This window comes from Poecilia reticulata, linkage group LG2, assembly GCF_000633615.1.
Source record: "Poecilia reticulata strain Guanapo linkage group LG2, Guppy_female_1.0+MT, whole genome shotgun sequence".
NCBI lineage: Eukaryota > Metazoa > Chordata > Actinopteri > Cyprinodontiformes > Poeciliidae > Poecilia > Poecilia reticulata.
Genome location: NC_024332.1, coordinates 31,455,684 through 31,471,490, shown reverse-complemented (window position 1 = coordinate 31,471,490; position 15,807 = coordinate 31,455,684). Strand labels below are relative to the sequence as shown.

The window sequence follows — 15,807 nt, the reverse complement described above, 5'->3', positions numbered from 1 at the left end:
AACTGAGCTGCCTTGGCAGGGAGGTGCTAAAAGGCTATTTTGCATCTTTTTTGTGCATTTGGGCAAACGGACATCAGCTCTGATTCAACATCTGCATCACTTGGACTGAATTTATGCCACAATGAATCTGTAATCTTTAAAACGTATCAATATGTAAAACGGACGCAGTTTCATGAACGTTGGTCCAGTTCTAAGGTGATCTAGATACAAAAAAAGTGACATGTATATTTGTAAAAAAAAAAAAAAAAAAATTATTTATATATATATTTATATATATATATGTTTAATGAAGGTAGATTAAAATGTCAAAATAAATTGAAGTTAAAAGATTTTAAGAAATGCATATTTTTATGTGTAACATGATGGAATGAGGAATAACATTTGGAACTATTTTCCGTGCATCTCCAGGTTTAGCAATCGATATAATCAAATTCCAAATGTTTCCAGACTCAGTAGGAACTCGGAAAGCTGCAAACCTACCAAAACGTGGCCGTCCCCCCTGAACAAGCAGGGTGGGAAGGGAGAGCATTAAGCAGCAAATAGGCCCGTGGTAACTCTGGAGGAGCAGCAGACATCCACAGCTCAGGTGGAAGGATCAGGTCCAACTATTATGAATGAACTCTGCACGTATGATGTTGATGAAAGCCTGGCAAGAAGAAAGCCATTGAAGTCCTGTTTGTAGGTTGTCACAACCCATGTAGGGGACAACGTGGACGAAGGAGCTCTGGTCAGGTGAGACCAAGATGCAAGTGGGGCAGCAAACACACACATCTTCTCCACCATGAAACACGGTGATGGCAGCATCATGAGTTTGGATCGCCAAAAGAGTTAGTGACCAAGACCTCTCAATCTGTTAAAGATGATAGAGGATTTAAGAGTAAAAATGCAGACAGAGCCACAATGGAAAGTTAGAAGTTTAGATCAACGCATAATCCCATGCCAGAATGGCCTACTTAAAGTTCAGCACAATCTGAGAATCTCCTAAAATCCTACAAAATGCATGCAAGTTAGCGGTTGAAACATGACAAAGTGTGAAAAAGTTGCACATAAAGTTATGATAATCTTTGCAAGGCACTGTAATCCCGATCCACACTGCCTACGTCTTCAATCTGCGAATGAGCTTTCCCGCTTTTCCAAGCCAGTGAAGACCGGTGTGTAGATGTGGACCAGGGAGCACCCTTTGAGAGTAGACACTTAAAAGCCCCTGCAGTTACCACCGCCGCCACCATCATCCACCGTAGCCTTGAGAGTTAACTCTGGAGAAATAAAAGAGATGGCCTGAGTAAAAACGGTTGTAAAAAAAAATAAAATAAAATCTGGAGTTTTTAAGTCGCCGAGGCCAAATAAAACCTGATCCGGCTGGTTTCAGGAAGTGGAGCTACAAGCAGTGACACCAGTAAGAATATCTCACAGTCCTGTGAGTGATGGTAATGTGTTTTTATTGCTTTAAGAAACTATTACCTTCAAGTGTCTACTAACCACTCAGTGCCACAACCTACGGTGAGGTCAAAGACTGTTCCACGTCCGGGCAAGCCAACAAATGAGCACATATAATATACACCATATAAAAACAGCTGTTTAAAAGTATTTTGGTGACTATTAAATCGGACTGAATCAATATTATGAAGAGAGTTAAATAGCTTGAAACATAATGGGTTACAAAAAACGTCACAATGAGTACTCTCTTCTTGAAACCAGAGTGTAAAAAACAGAGAAGGGAGGGGGATGCAAATGGCCATCTGAGAAAGGCAGGGTGCGTGTGATCGTTTTTAAGAAAACCGAGCGGCGAAGCAAACAGAGCGGCATCTGGGATTTCTGAGCACTGGTATAAATAATCTTTGCTAATGTCCATTCATTTATCACATAATCTAACCACAGCCCCCCCTACTGACAAGTTGGATTCACAGCTACTTAAAATCTGAAAACCATCCGGCTACAGGAAGGAAGAGGGAAAAAAAAGAAAAAAAGAAAAAAGGAAAATCTGAGATTGTGCAAATTCATTACCAAATAGTGCACGAGAACCACATTGCACACATAAAGCAAATGAAGCGGGTTAATCGGAAGCCGGTCGGGCGTGGAGTCCGCGCGGCCGCTGCCGATCATTTACTTTGCGTGAAGGGTGGCGTGGCGCTGTTGGCACTTGCAGTGGTGGCACTAACTAGCGAGAAGCCGGCAGGGGGCGCCGTGGAGCTGTGACTGGGCTGCACGTCTTTCGGGATGCCGCTGTGGGAGGCCAGTTGATGGCCGAAGGCCGCGCTGAACTGAGGGAGCTGTTGCTTGGGCTGTGTGGGGGTCAACAGGTGATCGTGTGCGGAGGAGGAAGATGAGGAGGAGGAGGACGACGAGGAGACGGGGGGAGCTGTTAACCCCGTCACGGCGCCCTGAGGCATGGCCGACAGAGCCGCCATGGGCTGCAGCGTTACTGAGTGGGTAGTGGCGGGCGGCGTGGACAGCGAGGTGGTGATGAGATGACTCTCTGACCTGATGAGATTGCCGAACTGCGCGGGGTCGGCGAGGGGGAGGGGCAGGTTGTTCCACGTCGAGCGAGGCGTCCCCGGAACGCCGCCTATAGGAACCTCCAGCAGGAGGGGGGTGTCCGTCTGGAAGGAGGTGGTGTGGGGGGAAGATATGTGGTCGCTGTACGGGGACGGCACATGCTCACTGCTGTAGTGGCTGCCTTGGGGGGACGACGCCGAGACCTCCGGTTTGGCCAGGATGTGGGAAGTGTGCGTCCGAGAAAACGTTCGCTCTGCTATGGAGGTCTGCGTGAGCAGGGCGATGCTGGTGGTGGCCGCTGCCACAGAGGAGGGGGATGTCAGTCCAGAGCACGACGGAGGGGGCTGGCTGGTCGGCTGGGACGGCGAGAAGTGGTCCCCGGTGGTCTGCAGCAGGTTGTCCTCCAGCTCCAGGCTGGTGAAGTTTTCAGAAGGGATGCGGGTGTTGAGCAGGTCCCCCATGCCGCCCGGCTGCACCGGTCCGGGGAACATGGCCATGGCCCGGTGGTCCACCGCCTCGCCTGCCGCCAGGTCCCCCATGGACGTCAGGCACACCAACGAGTCGGGGTAAGACCCCATCGCCTGCAGCGCGCGGACCAGCTCCTCAGCCTCCTCCGTGGTGGGCAGCAGCTCGCCGTTCTTTACTGCGGAAACATTTAACATACGTTCCACAAGTAAACACAACAGTACGCAGGTTTCTACAGGTTCCAGCAACTCAAATTTAAGACTTTCTAAGGTTAGCGTGAATGGAATTTAAGATTGTGTCGCCACAGAAACGTACAAACTTCGTCCAGCCGACTGGCAATAAATTTGCACTTACTCAGGATAGACGCAAAAATCTAGCTAGTTAGCAACGGTATATTAGCAGCTAGTTAATGGTATCCTCAACTGTCTTGAATCACTAAACGCTATGAAGACATCTTAGAATGCGACTAAAACTTTTGTCTGACAGTAGTCCTGTCAAGACAAAATTAAAGACCTGGGAATAGCGTATTAAGTCCAATTGAAGGACTTTTTTTATTGTCACATTAGCTTTTCTTGTTTGAAATTTGAACTCAGGTTCTAGATAAAAAAGTCTAGTACATAAATAATTAAATAAAATGTTAATGAATTTAAGACATTTTAAGATCTTAATTTTATAAAAAATATTTGAAGCTCCTTTAAGGATACACTGAAACTGTAAATACAATGGTTCGATTTGAATTTTCTACACTGGCTTGCAGGAAAGGAAGGAAAAGAAACAGATGGAAGGAACTTTAAGACAATGGGGTTGAGGTATGAATACAAATATTCTCTTTCCTTTCCCAAACCAAACCCAGAAAAGTCACTAAATTCACCGAATGCATCACAGATTAGGGAGATTTCTCTGTCTGTACAAAATCAATCACTGTGCTGAACCTTCAAACAGGTCGAAATCCTGCAGGTCGTCAGGTAGCCGTGGTAACACGTCGGCGAAATCGTTTAACTCCTGGTTCAACTCGAGGTCATTTGGAATGTCTGCCATGTCGTTGGTGATGTCATCAGGAAGCTCGTCGGTGCTCAGGTCCGGAGTCGAAGGGCTCCTGCAGCAACAAGAGGAGAAGTAAGACCATGTCGCCGTGGAGACGCTACACATAAAGAACAAAGAAAGATTTGCAGCCTGTTTTTGAAAATGTTTTTCCTAAGAGGCGGACCTAATGGCAGCCTGCGAGGGCATCACAAGGCTCGTTGAGGGCATTCCCAGGTTGCCCTGCGGCAGCGCGGGCGGAATGGGCTTCTGCGGCCTGCGCGGTCCTCTCCTCCTTTTCTTTTTGTGTTTTTTGGTGAGCGCTGGCGGTTTGGTCTTTTTACGTGGCTTTCGCTGCTGCTGCTGGTGCTGCACTCTCCGGTTTCCGTCCCCACGTAGAAAATTATCCTGAGCAAAATGAATGACGGCAAAACAGGGAGGGAAGAGAAATGAAGACAAGAGATGAATTAAATGGTGTAAAAACAGCACATTTGCAAACTTAACGCTTAAATGGTGATGGTTGAATGTTAGTCCTGTGGCAGGATATCAATGCATGTTTATGCAGAGTAGGAATTACTTTATTGCTCTACAAAAATCGTGGGATCCACAACAGATTAAAACTTGTGCAAGAATATGATATTCATGCTAATGATAAAATTGGAACCAAACGTGTACACCAAGACTTTTTTTTTCTAATCACCTGGAGTAAAATTGGATATTTATTGCTTTATGTCAGTCCAGATTATTATTTTTTTTCCTGTTCATTTATTTATGTCTTCAAAATCTGAAGTTTGCATACATTGCCTCAGTATTCCATAGCTTTGTCTTTGACTTTTTTTGGGTTTCTTTCCACAAACTTCACACAACAGTATGTGGCTTCCGCACATTTGTAACAGAAGCTGTTGAGCCAACCAATGTTTTTCAAACCGCCTTCTCACAATGTCTCTGACATGTTATGCATCAGCTGTTGAACTCACCATCTTTTTGGCATGCTCTTCGCAGAGGGGCGTCTGGTGCGTAATATCAAACACAGGGATGGAGCACTGTTGACCGTCTGCAAATTTGGCTGTGCAACTAGCAAAGAGCTGCTGAGAACGATTCAACAGTATGTCTACAGAGGAGAATGAAGGAAAAACGACGACAACATGCTGGAAATAAAACATGCTACAGTGATACGGTGACGCACTTCAATGACATCCGCTATTCTGAAACTGTGGCATCCAGCTCCAACATAGAGCGAAGCAGTGCAAAGGATACGCTGAAAACAGTGTTGAGTGAAGGGCAGAGCTCTGTTGCTGCAGCTCTGGCCCTTGGTGGAGCCCGTGCAGGTCACTGCTTGTGTGCTCTGTGGCCTTGCTGGAGGCGCACTGCAAAGACAAAACACACTCCGGACTCAGCAACCGACTCTTTTTATGTTAACACGATTGTAAAACACTTTTTTCCTCGGCCCAGCGTGAGATTACCATGGACTGCTGTGAGAGTTTCCACCCAGCTCCTGGATCAGCTGCCCCGCGCAGTCAGGGTTGTTGCTGGCGGCGTGCAGCAAGGCTTTCCGGAAGGCGTAGCGGTACCTCTTCTGGCGGATGCTCGCCCTCTCCCGTCGGCACATGTGCTTGTATTTCTCCCGTAGGTAAGAGCAAAGCCGAAGCAGACGTGCTCTCCGCGAAGAACCACCGTCGACTTCCAGCCTTAACGAGAAACCAGCGAAAGTCATCACAGTGTGACAGTGACACAACATCTGGTGATGGGCGATAAATCGGTTTTATTCATTAATTGAACTTTTGGGAAACTGTTTTTTTTCCCCCCATCAATGCACTCTTTAGTTCAGAGTAATGTCAGTCCAGGAATTTTATTTTTAAGCCACATTGCCCAGCCCTACATTATACCATATGGTCAAGCGTTTATAAAGATACAAACCCGTTCTCTGGTCTCCACGAATTCTGAAATGGAGTGACCCTCTCTGCATCCTCCTCTTCGTCATCGTCGTCATCAGCACTGTCTTCTGACCAGTCCAAACCTGGAACAGAGCTGCTTAGACGGGCTCATCCATCTCAACAAGCTCTTAAAAGTTTATAACTACGAGCTACACGGAACTGATGTCGAGTCGAGCAGAAAGGGCTGAGCTTTTCACATTGTTTTAGCTGCAGATGCATCCTTTGATACACTAAAAGAATTCTGATATTGAATTCTAGGCAATAAAATGATTATTTTCTTATTTTAAAAAGGAAATAGTTTGTTTACTTGCATATTTTAATGTATTTCTAACATTAAAAGATGTTAGAAATACATTAGCAGTGGTTGAATAAAAGAAGTCAGCAGAATGTGCTCATTTGTTTAAGCAATTTCTCGTAAAAATAATCGATAAAATAATCTTAGTAGCTGCAGCCCTAATGCAAACAACTCTGTTTTCAAACTTAAAGACAAGTCACCTAGATGACAGAAGAGGTCTCCATGCTCCCGCTGTCTCTTGGCACATAGCTGCACCAGGTGTTGCAACCTGACGAGGCAGTCGGGAGACGGCGAGAAGGCGGCGGGGTGCATGACGACCACGTGCCTCTGATTGTTACTGCCGGCATCCTTGCAGCAGACAGGCGGCTGAGTAGCAGCAAAAGGCGTTTTCCTGCTGAGCGACGGTCCAGAATGTTGCCCTGAATTGGGCAATGCGTTTGCAGGCATCCCTGGAGGCAGAAAGTTGACTGTCTGAGGTGGTAGTGGATTGCATAATAAACCCTGCTGCTGCCCTGGGAAGGGGAAGGACGTCACGCCGGGCTGCTGAGGCGGCTGGAGGAGGCCTTGCGTCGGCCGCGGCAGATGGGCGTTGAGCGGCGAGGAGGGGTGAAGGCGCGGAGCCGGCGACGCCGTAAAGTGCTCGGGAGTTGGCTGGAAGAGTTCCACGTCTTGTGAGAGTTTCTGGTTGAGCGCCAGCCGACTCTGTAGCTTCTTCTTGATGCTGCTCACCTTCCGAGGGGTGCCCACCTCCTCTCCATCCGTTTCGTCCTCGTAAAAGGCAAAAGGGTCCAGGAGTTCGCCGTCAGCGAGGGGTAGCAGGCGCGAGCAGGGCGGAGACGGGGGAAGTTCATCTATGCCGTTAGTGGCTCTCAGAGCTAAAGAGGGCACCGTTATGTTGAGAGCCACTGACTCCAGGTGAGCCCGAGGACGCATTTCTTCTAAAGCATCGTGCTTCTTCTTGCGCTCCTTCTTCGGGATGAAACCGAGAACCTGCAGGTGGCTGTTGCAGTATCTGGTAAATAAGAACACATCCCCCAGATGTTCATCAAAAAAAAAAAAGAACGCTATTTTTATATGCAGAAGCGAATCAAATGTGCCACATGTGCACTCATTCAAAACCCACCTGCGATCCTCAGACTTTGGGATGGGGTTGGTGCATCGCTGACTGTTGTATTTTGCCACATATTCACACTGCTTGAAAGGAGCCGTCTTGTCCTCCAGAACGTGACGGATGCAGAACGCGTACCCATTGAGCCTGCGCTGCTTGCACAGCTTCGGACTATACGAGCACAGCGGCTTATTGTCCACCTCTGAGAAGTGTATGTGTTTGCCTTCATACATCACGTGACTCTTGTCCTTGAAAACATCAGCTGACAGGACAGAGGAGGAAAAAAAAAAATCACAACTCCAAAACTTTACAACCATCCATGCACACTAGAGATAAATGAAAATATTCAGTTATTAATACGTTCAATCACGTTCTTTTGCAAAAGAAAATGAATACGCTCTGTATTTTTCACATTTTGTCTTGTTCCACCTGACAAACATTAGTGTATTTTCCTGGAACATTTTGCAATAAATCCCCAACACAAAGTAGCACATGACTGAGAAGTAGAACAAAATCATTCATGGTTTACAAGTTTTTGCTCCAATAAAAACTTAATAAACACTGTGGGGTACACTTGCAATTCATTCCCTGACTAGTAATTTTCCAAATCTTGCAATAGACTCGAATCAGATTTGGTCTGAACTTTTACTAGGCCATTATAATGAATACGCATTGGTCTAAATACTTTCCAACAGTATTTAGACCAATGCATACAAATACTTTCCTGTTGGTCTAAATACTTTTCTACAGTGGAAATGATTTCCACTGTAGCAAACTGTCCAAATTGATGGAAGACCTTTGCCCAAGTCTCAAGACTTAGCAGCTTTCTTCCAGGATCCCTCAGTACTGAACTGTATGCATCCTCCCTTTAACTCTGACCAGCTCCCTGCTACCTGCTGAAGAAGTCCATCTTCTCAGCATAATGCTGCCTGTCACATCCATGTAGATTGTGTCTTTAGGATAATGTGCAATATTACTTGTTCACCACACATTGGAAAGGTTTGTTCCATCTAACTTATTCCACGTGTTTGCTCTGCACCCTCCAAATACAAATGCACTCATCCACTTTTAGTTGGTTTTATTATTTTACAAAATGTCAACTTCAACTTCACAATTATGAGTCATTTTGTGTTACTCTGTGACATAATCTTTTGAAAGGTTACACTGGGGTTAGATTATAACATGATAAAAGGTGAAAATGTCAAGGGGATGTTTTTCAATAATAGATGGAATAAAAATAGCCATTTTGCATATACAGCACAATGCATTTTCTACATATTAAACAGATTTCTTCTGGTTTTGTTGCAACTTAATAACTGGCAACTAAATCCAGTTAACACCTAAAAATACAGGTATTTAAGGAAGTCAAGTCAAATTCTTCTAAAATACTGATTCATTCGTTTCATACTCTGATTTTTTTTATATGTATACACCTCTAAGTGAGAAGTTTGTGGCAACAGTATGTGTAATTTCAGTGCTAATTCAAAACTTATTGAAAGGGAAACGAAGCAGACAGTGACTTCCAAGTGAAGTCAATGTCGAAGAAGCACGTGTTATCTTGGTTATAATGACAAATGATATATTTTTTATTTATAGCTGAGATATTTAAAAACTTTTGTTCTAAAGTAGCTGTGAGCATCGTTACAACTGTATTAATATAAATTACAATTCGACACAGTGTAATGTTTAAACTGTGCTCTTTATTGTGGATAAAGGTTTAGGGGCGGGGAAATAAACAGTGACTAATGTTAGGTTAGCTTTAACTACTAAATGAATACCATTAGCGTGCTACATTAGCTTAGCGAACGACCGGAGGCGCTTAAACTTTATACAGTTATACTACAAACAACTGTATATCTACTATTTACCTCTGTCTAATTTTTTTAAAGTATAACCTTAATATTTGTTAGTCAGATAAACTCATTTTTTACAAGGGCTGCATAAGAAAACCTATTTTCTTCCTGTTAGCTAACAAAGCTAAAAACACAAATTAGTAGGCGGTAGCTAACCAGGAAACGGAAACATATCCAAACAGAGGTCTATTTCCAGTTTAGATTATTTCGAAAAAATAAAGCATAAACATAAGATACCAGCAACAGCTTGTCGGACCCTGTTTTAGCCACTTACCGTAATGCAACTGAAAAGATTTATGGTCAAATACTTTCAAACAAAGGGTATACATACGAGGATTACGGCCTGTTCTGCCGAGGCCTCCGCAAAAATCGATGAGTTATAGCCACTGTTATTACATAATGTGACATTTGTAGGCTGTAAGCAACTAAAACGTTTACATTACGTATCTTACTCTAAAATACTGACCATAATTTAAATATTACTATAAAATAATGATCAAATGTATTAAATAGTAAAGGCCTATTAACCTCGAAAAGACGGCGACCTCTAGTAAATTGCCTGTCCGACTGAGGCCCGTGTAATGCGGCGCACTCAGAAATCGATCCCGAGGCTGCTCACGACTCCGCTTACCTTGAATGGGTTTGGGCTGTGCACGATATTCGCTCCAGATAGACGGCCGAAATGTCTATTAGAATCAGCTAGGCTATTCGGGCATCGATATTCCAGGTAGGATAGTAACGGCGGTCTTCATCGAGCTCGAATTTTCTTGAAATATGGACCCATGTAAATATAGGCTACCCAGCGCAAATTACAAGCCGTAGGTAGGCTGCTGAGGACATTTGTTGGATCCACAGCAGACTCCTCACAGCACCACTACAGGCACTGCGGGGACATGACAACAATCCGCTCAACAACAACAACCTCTCCTACCATATTGGAAATTTTAACTTTGTTAAAATCTCTACAATGTGCAACTATGGCTGAATGAAACAAATTATGGTGTGAATGAAGGACAGTGCGGTTCACATGTTCGACACTGAAACAAATTAGTCCGAAAGAGGATAAAAATCCACCTGGACTCCGACTATAATCGTCCACATGAATGAGTTATCAGCCCTCCTGCCACACTGTTGCCCCGCTGTTCACTAATGACAGATCCAGTGTCAATCAGATACATAGCCTCCATCTGGAAAACTTTAGTAGGTGTAATTTTAATACACTTTGAAAAGCAAAAACTTAAATAAATTTGAAAAGATTTATTTGACTTGCTACCAATTTCAGTTTATTTATTTTGAACACTTAAAAAATATATACACTTAAACTATATACTCTTTTTACCTTATAGATTTCAGGATATCTATAAAATATGAGGTGATATTATAAACTCTGCAGACAAAAAGGTTAAACAATGACATTTCATTACAGAACATCTACAGTGATGTGCAAAAAAGTATCCATCTAGAAAAGTGCAAATGTAGAAGTTGTGCGTATCATTTGACGGCTATTCATTGTGCTTCAGCAAATGGCTGGCTCTTCCACAGCTTGGGCTCCCTCTGTGGCAGCTTTCACACATTTTGCCATGGTCTGGGAGGCTCTGCTTATGGGATCTGTGGGTACAAATTTAACGCAGATTTTAAACTGCCATTACAGCATGGGAGAAAAGTTCTAAAGTGTCTATGAGATTACATATTTCGGAAAAAATATATACATATTCTATCCCAAAATTGCTCACATGATTGAAAGCCATATTTCAAACCTGCAGCTTAAAATAGAGATTATGTTTATATTCTTAATAACACAACATATTCTCTTCCTTTTTTAAAACATGCATTTAGAAAAACAGCTAAAGCATGTTTAGCAATTCGGTCTGCATTAGTTAACCCAAATGGTCTGATCAGAAGCTTACAAATCCTAATTCTCCCTCTCGTTACTCTAGAATTAAGCAAATAAAAGCTAAGTGACTTAAACAGAGAACATTTAGATTGATTTCATGTGAGAAGAAGCTAAAACAAATATATGTCTTTTTGAACAGTGTACAAAAATGGGTCTAATGTTTATAAAAGAGAAGAGCAGGATGCTTTTATGTTAAACAATCATGCAATATTTGTAATAATAATAATAATAATAATAATTTGGTCTTGCCTCTGAAATAAAAAAACACAATCATCGTATGACTTAGGAATCTTTATAATGTAGGATTGGCCATATTATATTGCTACTCTCTCCCCATAATGGCGACCCACCTGTCATGTAAAAGTCCTTCACAGTAAGCTGTGGGGGAACTAAGCTTTCAGTGAGCACTGCCTGGTTCGCTCCCTGAAACAGATAAGGCATCAGCATCAAATAGAAATGGGTCACGTAAATCAAGAAATGTCACCAGTACAGAGTTGTTATGACTTGCTGCCTGTCTGCGATGGACTAAAATCCAAACAAAGGAAGATAACTGCTGACCTTGGACAGTTCATTAGCCTGCTTAAAATAGTTGGCCTCCTCAAGTTCATTGTATCGAACCAGATTAGGGGAAACCTCAACCAGTCTGTCACGTACTTCATCAAGACTGTCATAAGGCAGAGTCACTCCGGCAAGCTATAAATGAGAAAAAAATACATATAATACACAGTAATTACCTTTATTTGCAACATTAAGTGTGGTTCTCTGCTATACCTCAGATATGGCTCTGATGATCCTCCAGTCCTCCCTGGCCATGCCGGGAGGAGTCACAGCAACTTTGGTCTGCTGGGCACGGCCCTCTGTGTTCACATAGGTAGCTGATTTTTCTGTGTATGCAGCTCCAGGGAGTATGATGTCAGCTATCGGGGCACCCACATCACCATGGTGACCTAGATAACAATACAGACAGCCATAACAATGGAAGCTCAACTTTCTCCCTTGATATGCAGTTCATTGCAAAAGCATATGTATTCCTCAAACGTTTTGACATTGCTAGTACAAAATTCACTGTTCGTTTAAAGATTTATGTGCCAGTCGAACAGCGTTTAACAGAGAAGCTTCTAAGAGGCTCCTGGTAACTCTGGATTAGCTGCAGAGCTCCACAGCTCAGCAAGGACAATCTGTTGACAGCACAAATAGTCGTGCACTCCACAATTTTGGCCTTTATAGATGAGTGGAAAGAAGAAATTGTTTGAAGCTCATGAGAAGTCTCATTTTAATGGTTTACTTCAAACCATGTAGGAATAGAGTAAACCTGGAAGGTGTTCAGGTTACAAAGACCAAAACTCAACACTTTGGCTTTCATGGAAAAGCCCTATGAAGAGAAAATATAACTCTGAATCACCCTGAACACATCAGCTCCACAGTAAAATATAGTGGTGGCAGCATCATGCTGTGGGGGCACTCTTCTTGTACATGGACAGAGAAGATGATGTTCATTTTCCTTCCTCTTTACAATTGCACAACACTTTGCATGTAACTTTGCAAATACAAAAAAAAATAGATTAAAGTTTGTGGTTATAATGTGACAAAAGGAGAACATGTTTAATGGCTATGAACATGAACAATATTTTATTTCTGCTAAGAAGTCCCTAAGGTCAAAAAAGCTTAAGAACTTTTGATTCAGGAAGGTTTTTAATACTCAGTGTCACTGTGACATATTATTCCAGATTCCTAACTTTTATTTATTTTCTTATCTGTTTTGCTTTTGTGTGATTTTTTTAATGATCTATGTAACAAATTTTGGCTGTGTTGTACAGGGATGTATAAATCTGTAAGTGAGTGGATGATAAGAGCTTGACTACAGATGTGATGCAAAACGAACTGTTACATTTGAACCCAAATTTATTTGATTTCTCATATTTGCATCTGTTTCTACTGGAATCCAACTAAACCTCTTAAGAGTCAATAAATCAATGTAAAAAGTATGTTCAGTACAACGGCCTCTACTGGTGTGAAGTAAAAAAAAAAAAAAAAAGATTACCTTGATAAATTATCAGGCTGTCCTTTGCAAGGTCTTGGCGAGTGATGCAGCCGGCATCAGCCCCAAGTAAGAACAAAATTTTAGGCGGATTCTTCAAGATTGAGTCAACACCTGGCTTGTATCCCAGATCAAGTGCTGCCACTTGACTAGCAACCCTGATGACACAAGCAAAACAACAAAGATTTACTACGGGAATCATACTGTTAAGTTAGAGTTCTCTGAGGTTGCTACCTATGAAGCACATTGAGAATCTTCCAGGTTCCCTGCAGGCCGCTGCTGACCCGAGCATTCCTAGCAATAGTTGACACAGCAGCCATTATCGCAGCCCCATCCTCTCTCTGCAGGCAACTGCTGCCAACTACAACAACGGGGCGCTTTGCTTGAGCCAAAACCTGCAAGAGCAGCCAAAGTCCACGAAATCAGAAGCAACACACCTAATGTTTGGGACCATTTGTACCTGTAAGCTATCTGGGGGTTACCTGAGAGAAAGGGTGCGTTCCTGAAGAAATTTCTTTCAGGATCTTGGCAGACTCTCCAAGATGATCATAAGTGTAACTTAGGTCCACTTTCTTGCCCACTAGAGCTACGTGCAGCTCATTGTGAAGCCAGCTGTGGCAATTTCATATGAATTCAAAGTTACTTACTTTCTACAGTCACACAGTCAAATGTAAGCAGTTTATTTGCCTTTTTCTGATGCGTGCATTGAAGAGAGGTGCCTCATAGCGAGGGTTGGTGCCCACAAGCAGGAGCACGTCAGCCTCTTCAATGCCAGCGATGCTAGTGTTAAGCAGATATTTGGAACGCAGATCAGTTCTAAAAAAGAAAAAAGGTGGAAGAAAAAAAACAAACAGGCTCAGCACATTTTCACAATGGACCTCTGCTTGTTTTTACCTTGTGGTCTTACCCAGATCCAGCCATCGGAAACACTTCCTCAGTGCAGAGGTTATCACTATTCAAACGGTTCAGCAAGTCTTTCAGGGAAATGAGAGCCTCTGCATCCACCAGACCTCCAACAACACCGGCAATGTCGCTTCCTTTGACGCTTTGCAACTGCCCAAACAGGATCGTGTTATTTTTTACGTCCTTGGAAAAAGGAGGAAGCTATAAAATTGTCAATTACTGACCGCTCCAGCCACTCGGGTCAAAACGTCTTCCCACGATGTCGGGACCAAATTCCCAGATTTGTTTTTCACCATTGGCTGAGTAAGCCTCTGTCTCTTTAGACCATCATAAGCAAACCTGTCAAATATCAAAGTCAGAACCAGTTAAAAAACGAGGCAAATCTTTATGAGCACTTTAATCTCTTTCTAATATAAAGAACCAGTTTGATGAGGAATTAACCTGGTTTTATCTGAGATCCATTCCTCATTTATATCCTCATGAAGACGGGGTAAAATCCTCATCACTTCCCCACCACGAGTGCTCACCACTATGTTACTCCCCACAGCATCCAGAACATCAATAGACTCAGTCTTCCTGTAAAAAAAAATAAATAAATAAATATAAACAGAGTAGAGCTTGTCAAAAGTTAACAAGCGTATTGAGAACTATCTAGAAACCTGGTCTCCCAAGGACGAGCAGTGAAAGCGTAAGGCTTGGACGTCAGCGCTCCAACTGGACATATATCAATAATGTTCCCAGATAACTCCGACATGAACGTCTTCTCCACATAAGTCCCAATCTGGAGGTCGTTGCCTCTGCCGGTGGTGCCGAGGTCCTCCACACCTGCAATCTCACTGGCAAAGCTGCAGGCGCAACATAAAACATGTAGGTGTACTTACTTTTTCCACAAGTCACAGCGCATCCCAGTTTACCATTTCACTTCTCACCGCACGCAGCGAGTGCACTGGATACAACGGGTCATGATGGTTTTTATAAGGGGCCCAATATTTTTATCTTCCACTGCTCTTTTACCCTCTGTGAAGCGGCTTCGGTCGCTGCCAAACTGCATGGACTGGTCCTACCAAAGAAATATTTGTTATAACCTATTAGGGTAAATATTAACTTAATAGTGTGTCTTGGATTTACTTATTAAGCTAAGGTTTTAAGGTCACTACATTAGCCTCTTGTGTCTTTTGCTCTTTGTAAGAATTTTCAGATGGTTATTAAGGTTTTAAATTTTATTCATCTGGTCTAGACTGGTTGGGTTGTCGTTTTTTAAAACAGAGTTGTGTTTTCTTGTCATATTTCCACTCATACATATGTTTCCAATAACATTTTAATATCAAACAAAGATAACCCTAGTTAATACAAAATGTAATTCTTACTTCATTTATAAGGAAGACAGTCATGCAAACAAACCTGACCATATATAAAAAAGTAATTGGTCCCTACAGCTAATAAATGTTTGTGTCATAATTGGCAGCAATAACTATCAAGTGTTTGCAATAACCAGTAATGGATTTTTCACATCACTGAAGGAATTTCAGTCCACTCCTTGCAGAATTGTTTCAATTCAGACAAAGTGAAACATTTGAGATTGGATGGCCTGTTTAAGGCTACACTACAGCATCTGAAAATAAATATGAGTCCAGATTTAGGCCACTCTAAAATATTCATTTTGTGAATTTATGGTTCCAATTACTGCACCATAAACTGCAGTAATTGCAATTTATGGTGCCATTACTGCACCCAGAGGCGCAAAAAGTGGGTATGCAGGGTATGCAACGCATAGGGGCGCAGCACCAGAGGGGGCGCCAAA

The 15,807-nt window shown here is 42.7% G+C and overlaps 2 protein-coding genes across 4 annotated transcripts in view; both read right to left on the bottom strand.

Annotated features, from left to right (window-relative positions):
• Positions 1-1,416: 1,416 nt before the first annotated feature.
• ino80da (INO80 complex subunit Da) lies at positions 1,417-10,321 on the bottom strand. The gene is made up of 10 exons (XM_008398623.2): positions 9,803-10,321; positions 7,334-7,580; positions 6,411-7,222; positions 5,899-5,998; positions 5,445-5,669; positions 5,239-5,348; positions 4,959-5,092; positions 4,169-4,389; positions 3,894-4,057; positions 1,417-3,139 (listed from the first exon to the last, which is right to left on the bottom strand). Exons 2-10 carry the CDS (start codon positions 7,549-7,551, stop codon positions 2,100-2,102), a joined length of 3,024 nt encoding a protein of 1,007 aa, XP_008396845.1. The 5' UTR covers positions 7,552-7,580; positions 9,803-10,321; the 3' UTR covers positions 1,417-2,099.
• A 92-nt stretch (positions 10,322-10,413) lies between these two features.
• LOC103458080 (NADH-ubiquinone oxidoreductase 75 kDa subunit, mitochondrial) overlaps positions 10,414-15,807 on the bottom strand; it is a 12,517-nt gene continuing 7,123 nt past the window's right edge. For all 3 annotated transcript variants that reach the window (XM_017302248.1, XM_008398648.2, XM_017302247.1), the window contains 13 exons: positions 14,936-15,066; positions 14,666-14,851; positions 14,448-14,582; positions 14,231-14,345; positions 14,011-14,156; positions 13,791-13,919; positions 13,586-13,715; positions 13,338-13,498; positions 13,107-13,261; positions 11,837-12,012; positions 11,624-11,758; positions 11,416-11,488; positions 10,414-10,779 (listed from right to left, as the gene is read on the bottom strand). In XM_017302248.1, coding sequence (XP_017157737.1) covers positions 10,688-10,779; positions 11,416-11,488; positions 11,624-11,758; positions 11,837-12,012; positions 13,107-13,261; positions 13,338-13,498; positions 13,586-13,715; positions 13,791-13,919; positions 14,011-14,156; positions 14,231-14,345; positions 14,448-14,582; positions 14,666-14,851; positions 14,936-15,066 — 1,764 coding nt within the window. In that variant the 3' untranslated portion in view covers positions 10,414-10,687. The remainder of the gene's footprint in view (positions 10,780-11,415; positions 11,489-11,623; positions 11,759-11,836; positions 12,013-13,106; positions 13,262-13,337; positions 13,499-13,585; positions 13,716-13,790; positions 13,920-14,010; positions 14,157-14,230; positions 14,346-14,447; positions 14,583-14,665; positions 14,852-14,935; positions 15,067-15,807) is intronic.

Coding starts and splice junctions, on each gene's coding strand:
- ino80da (XM_008398623.2), bottom strand. CDS start 7,551: ATGTATGAAGGCAAACACATACACTTCTCAGAGGTGGACAATAAGCCG. Junction 5,999..6,410: donor AGACCTCTTCTGTCATCTAG/GTGACTTGTCTT, acceptor GCTCTGTTCCAG/GTTTGGACTGGTCAGAAGAC. Junction 4,058..4,168: donor CCCTCGCAGGCTGCCATTAG/GTCCGCCTCTTA, acceptor TTGTTGCTGCAG/GAGCCCTTCGACTCCGGACC.